This window comes from Sinocyclocheilus rhinocerous, unplaced genomic scaffold (assembly GCF_001515625.1).
Source record: "Sinocyclocheilus rhinocerous isolate Xijiao unplaced genomic scaffold, SAMN03320098_v1.1 scaffold889, whole genome shotgun sequence".
Taxonomy (NCBI): domain Eukaryota; kingdom Metazoa; phylum Chordata; class Actinopteri; order Cypriniformes; family Cyprinidae; genus Sinocyclocheilus; species Sinocyclocheilus rhinocerous.
This window is the reverse complement of record NW_015638024.1, coordinates 2,746,058-2,752,410: the sequence shown is the minus strand read 5'-3', so window position 1 is coordinate 2,752,410 and position 6,353 is coordinate 2,746,058. Positions and strand designations below refer to the sequence as shown.

Sequence of the window (6,353 nt, the reverse complement as noted above, 5' to 3'; positions counted from 1 at the left end):
CTTAAAAACAAGATGCAAACAATCAGAATATTGTACCTGGTGGGGAGTGCACAATGTAAACATGAAACATATGCCATTACCTATATTGTACTGTGGTACAGTTATGGAGGCCCTTCATAATGCAGAGGTCAGCTGCCTGCTCTGCCAATAGTTAGAAATGGCACTATAGTGTTTAATAAACAGCTGTTTTACTAAATTCTGCTGAGGTGAAATTCAGTGCAGTCATGTATCGTGATACGTATCGTATCGTGGCCTCTGTATCGTGATACATATCGTATCGTGACTTTGCTGGTGGTACACAGCCCTAATATTTGATGCTCACATTTTAACATGATGTATGTATAATCAAGTAAATCTAAGTTGCTTCAGTCCAGTAAGTGTTCATCTTGAAATATTATAACAATATAAAAGTTATTATTATGTTTATTTCATAAAAAATCAGTAAGGATTTAACAGCAAAAAAGACGTGTACCATGATCTGAAGGAGGACAGTTGTAGAATTATACTAAAAGGCTTTTTACTTGCTAAAAATGCTATCAATTAACTATCAACCAAATGGCAGAAGAACTATCAATCTGATGGCTTGCAGTATAGACTGTGTACAAGTTTTTAAAGGTTTTTATTGTGTTGATCATTTAGAGGCTTTATAGGGTTCAAATAAAATAATTCACCAATAACCTACTTTAAATGCTGATGTTGGTTTATCAAAAAAGAAAGAAAGAAATAGTAAACCACTAGGAGGCACACAGTATTAGCATGCAGCATCAGGTGGTGAAGTGCATAGGAGTTCCTCTTCCTGTTTTGGGGGCAGAAAATAAAATAAACAACCTATAAATTTCTGCCCTAAGTAATGAAAATGAGCTGTTAAAGTTTCCTTAAACTCTGCAGTATTATTAGGCCAAATAAAGAATTTCTCTCAAATCAAATTGCAATAAATTATCACAATCAACAAGCGAAATACATAACACTTGAGATAGTGAAGTCAGAATATGTTTCTGAATTGAGTGTGTGTTGTGGGATCAGCACAGACGCTTTAATTCAGACTGTCTGCTTACAGAATAATCAAAACTTATTTGATTCTAAAATTTCAAAGGTCTCAACTTCTGACAAAATTATCTGAGAAAATTCCTAGTTTACATATCTGGCATGTCTTGCAAATATAGTGCATGCACTAAATCCAGTGAAATCAGTTTAGGAGGCTATAAAAAAATCTAAAACAACAGAAACATCACTACTGCCTCCATCTTGTCTAAAAAATGTTTAAGGTGGCCTTGGGCCTCTCGTCACCTCTTTGCACTCTGGTATGGGACTGATGTTTTCTTCCTGATAGCAATCTCTAAACCACTCAGCGGTTAACCGGTCTGCCTTTTTTTTCTTTCTTTTTTAGTTTCAGTACAAACTAGAGAGCTGTGATCATTTGTAGCATAGTTTCACATCATGAGTAAAATGATGTGTTTTTCATCCAGTGAAACAATGCAGTAAAAAGTGAGTGGAGAAAGGTTACTTTTACTGTAAATGCATTTAATGAGAGCTTTAATATGCATATGAAAATCCATAAGGGGCTCCTTATCAAATGCACTACATTTTTGAAAACTTAAACCAAATTGGACAAATGGCCTCATTGGAGTTGGCTGCAGTGGAAATAGTCACACACCATGAGCCAAGAGAGTGATCAGTGCTTCTGGCTCTTAGTCAGCATGTTAGCAGAAACGATTAATTCTGCTGATTGTGTTTGAATGAAAGATGTTAAATCCAGTGATCCCAGATTGTACAATCACAGGCTGGTGAGAGCTATTCATAAGCACACTCTCATTAAAAAATTAAAAAATAAACAAATTTGGTTGGGGGTGATATAATTTGTGAAGCCAACAATATGTTTGCTATGAATGAGAGTTTACTAATGGCAAAAGCTGTTTTGAATCACTTTTATACTTTTCTGAGGTGAAAAAGTCTCATTTGGGGGCCCTGGAATATTTCCTTATGGGGGGCCTTGGGATAAAAAAGGTTGAGAACCACGTTATCTTAAGTAAATACACTATATTTTAATGTTGTGTTTTAATCCTTTCCCCCAACTAAACTAAGAGACTAAGAGAGAGTTAGAGAACCTTTAAAGAACTATACAGGGGCTAAAACCAGCCTAAGCTTGTTGGCTGGTGGTCTTCTTAGCTGGTATAAGCTGGAAGTAGTTAGTTTTAGCTAGTCTCCCAGCCTGGCTAAACTGGTGAAGCTGGTCAGCTAAGACCAGCCTGACCAGCTAAAAAAGTGGCCAAAACCTCTCTAAAGCCAGCCTGCTGACCAGCTATGACCAGGCTGGACTACCAGCTAAAATAAGCCAACCAGCTTAGGCTGGTTTCAGCTGTTTTATTTATTTATTTTTTCAGCGGGGAAAATAATATGCTTTAAAATAGCATTGAAAAACACTGAATTCAAAACTTACTACCACAAACGTTATGTCGACATCTCACCACCAGAGGTCAATATTACTTAAATTCTGATTTCTGTTTTCTACAACTCTCATAGTGTACCACTATGCACGTTTCCTGCTGAGTTTGCGTTAACTGCATTTGTTCACATGGCTATCAGTGTATACATAATCACTTCTGATCTCAAAAGGTAGATTTAACATTTAGATTGAGTTCATCTCTCTTCTGAGACTAGCAACAGATTATGCGTAAACAACTCATCACTGCAGAAAAACAGAGATAAGTGTGACTTCCTATCCCAATTGCACTGACAATAGACAACTCACTCTCTCTTTGCTTGTTACCTGATAATTCTACACAGAAGTGACCGTCTGAGGAAATGCAACCGTGGTTTGGTCAAACAGAGATAAGTGTGACTTCCTATCCCAATTGCACTGACAATAGACAACTCACTCTCTCTTTGCTTGTTACCTTTGCTTGTTGTGATCTTCACATTCCCTCAGTGACTTGCTTGCTACAATGTAACATCAAGGCTCTGGATATATAAATCTACCCTTTACCCAGTACAGAGCCCTTGTTATAGAGGCCCAAAGGGCTAGATGAAAGTATACAACATGTTAAGGCACTATGCTGTAACATGAAATAATTAAACAATTATTCTCTAAAACTATAGTGCCCAACAACTCTGCCAGGTCCTTACTTTTTGAAAACAGCCAAAAAACACTGAACTGTATTACGTATGCTTAAGGAATATTTAAAATATTTTTACAAATATATTATTGTGTCTCTACCTAATGCAGAACGGTTTGAAAAGAAAAGAATGTGTCTGCACAAAAATTATGCATCTGCACATCAAAAATAGGTCATGAAGTTTCCAGTGCTATAAGTAAAAATGTCAAATTTGACAATACAATCAGCCTCTAAATGCAAAGTTAACATTCAGTGCTCCACCGAGTGCCTCAATCTTCAAATATGTAAAGGTCATATAGACCATCTGTTTTGCAGAATTGCCACTTACTGTTATTTTAAAGTTACTAAATATAAAGTGATGAGATTTGACAGTCATAATGTGTTGAAGTTAGAATAGGCCTACTTACTAAAAGTAACCTAATTCATATTTGGTATTGCTTGTTTCTACAGCAATGTTACTTTGCCATGCACAGAATTCTTATGGACATTTTATTTTGATGGAGATTATTTTGGGCTGAGAATACAACATCTAAAAGCAGCATGCACACTGTAATTTATTCAAAGGTTAGATACTTGAATGCATACATTCAATTCACTTCACATTTTATTTGTATATTACTTTTTATAATACATATAGTTTCAAAGCAGCTTTACAGAAAATGTATGTTTCATTGAAACATTTGGCCCTAATAAACTGGGAATCTAGCATCAAATAGAGAAATTTCCTATTAAATATTTGAGCCTCAGTGAGCAGCCATAGGTGACTATGTCAAGCAAATAAAATGTCCATCGGTGGTGAGGTGTTGGTGATACCTTGAAAGAAAGCAGACTCATCTAGGACCCATCCTTCTTTGGCATTAAAATGATGATCATGTGCATTTGTTGCAATTTCATCAGACATGGCTGAAATACTAGGGTATAAGATGTGTTATGTATTATTTTCCCATCACACTAATTCTAAACACACACACATTTGTTTTTCAGGCGGTTCATCGGGATAAATCCGAAAAAGGGCACCAAGGCTGGAGGAGTCATATCAAAGCGGATGGGGAAGGTCACCTAGAAAAAGAAAACGGTGAACCCTAGTGTCTCCAGTCTGGTTAAAAATGTGTGGTACCCCTGTAAACACCAGGAAACCACAACAGCTCTGAAGATTTCTCAAATAAGCTCTGCACCTTTTACATTCTTATTCTTCAGGTTGCTGCACAGTTGAATTTCAAAAATAAATCTCACTAACCAACTAGTACATTTTTCTCACTTCTTTTTTTAACTGCATGCATGTTGTTTTTCTCTTAGTCTTGCTAAGAGAAACTGATTTTGCATTTATGAGAGAACTGATTAAACATTATTTATTCTCATCACAAAAGATCCCATGACAAACATTTGCAATTGAATACTCACATCAATTGTTGAGGAAAAACAGCTTTTTCAAGAGTTTAAAAAGTAACTATACTCCTGACCCAATTAGCAGTAAGTCTCTCTAACTATCTATATTGACATGATGGAAATATACCAATATACCAGTAATTCACATTTCAGAACTGTGAGTTTTAAGAAAATGCATCTCTTTGTGATAAATTTAAACGTTTTAAGGAAATAGATAGAGAGAGAGAGAGCGAGAGAGAGCCTGTTATTGCAGTTTGTGGTTTCGAATCATGTGACATGCTAGGTTTTCTCTACTTTGCCCATCACTTGTGCACAGATGGCAAGCAGCACAGAGATGGCACTCTCTGATGTTACAATGAGCTCCACAAGCTATTTTTATACTCATGCTTTTTCAGTGAACTCCACAGATGACTACGACTACTATACCCCTGTCGAGAATGATTTGCTATTGCTGCCCATGTCCAATATCTACATTCCTGTGCTGTACGTCATCATGTTCCTCGCCGGCTTCTTGGGGAACCTGTTTGTCATCGTGGTCATTGGCAAACGGCGTAAGAAAAACGGACGGCTTGTGGACACCTTCGTGATGAATCTGGCATTAGCCGACCTTGTGTTTGTCTTCACGCTGCCTTTGTGGGCGGTTTCGGCCCATTATGATGAGTGGCCCTTCGGTGAGACCTTGTGCAAGATCAGCAGCTTCATCATTGCGGTCAACCGCTTTTCCAACATCTTCTTCCTCACGTGCATGAGTGTAGACCGATACCTGGCTGTTGTGCGTCTCATGGACTTTCAGTTTCTGCGGAGCAGTAACTGTGCGCAGATTACCTGTAGCGTCGTGTGGATCATTTCTTTCTTCCTGGGAATTCCATCGTTGGTGTACCGTCGGTTGAAAGACGATACCGTGTGTTGGGAGGATTCAAAATCCTCTTTTGTCCAAGGAATGAATCTCCTGACTATATTTCTAACCTTCCTGCTCCCAGTGCTGATTCTCTGCCTATGTTATGGGTCGATTTTGGTTAACCTGCGGCGTCACAGTCACACCGCCGCAAACTCACGTGCAGAAGCCAGAAGACGGCATTCGGTCAAAATCGTGCTCGCCATAATTGTGGCCTTTCTGATCTCCTGGCTGCCCTTCAATTTGTTCAAGACCATCCAGGTCATCGTACTGATGAGCACAGGAGATCTTAGCGGGAAAACAAGAGTGATCGTACTTAGTGGACTCACGCTGTCCTGCTGCCTGGCCTTTCTCAACAGTTGTGTAAATCCAGCCATCTACTTCTTTTTGGATCAGCATTTCAGGCGCAGAGCTTCAATCCTGTGTCTGAGCTGCCTGGGTCAAGGAGACGTGCACCAGACTTATATCTCCTCTAATTCGCTCTCTAATGGCACATCTGAGTCTTATTCTGGAAATACATCAACCCGCGGACGGCTTTTTTCACTTACTGTAAAGGAGTGAATCCTGCTTTTCTGTTTGCTGTTTTCAGAATGCTCTCTTTCGTTATCAGTGATACTATCAAATAAAGCTGTCATTAAGATCTTCAGTTTTAAGCATTTGTTAAAATGAGATATTTATTAATAATTTAGAGCATTTAAAGTGAACATTTTTGAGCAATGTTCTATACATTTCTATATTTAATTTCCCACATAGCTTATGTGAACATCACGTAGTGTACAAGATAAATTTTGTTATGTACACATTTTGACAGTATTCAATAATTTAGAAAGCATCATTAATCTACTTGGTCATTGCAATTTAGTGACAATTGTGAATATTCAGACTTTATTATGTTCATACTCTTCTAGCAACTTTAAAACAAATGCTTTCTTTTTATATATTTACTTGTCTATGTATGA

At 37.7% G+C, this 6,353-nt stretch overlaps 1 protein-coding gene across 1 annotated transcript; it reads left to right on the top strand.

Moving 5' to 3' along the window:
* The first annotated feature begins 4,833 nt into the window (after positions 1-4,833).
* LOC107749511 (probable G-protein coupled receptor 25) lies at positions 4,834-5,955 on the top strand. Its single transcript, XM_016564687.1, has one exon. The coding sequence runs from the start codon at positions 4,834-4,836 to the stop codon at positions 5,953-5,955; it is 1,122 nt and encodes a 373-aa protein (XP_016420173.1).
* The last annotated feature ends 398 nt before the right edge of the window (positions 5,956-6,353 follow it).

What these genes read in the sequence shown, in the direction of transcription:
- LOC107749511 (XM_016564687.1), top strand. Translation starts at nt 4,834, where the DNA reads ATGGCACTCTCTGATGTTACAATGAGCTCCACAAGCTATTTTTATACT.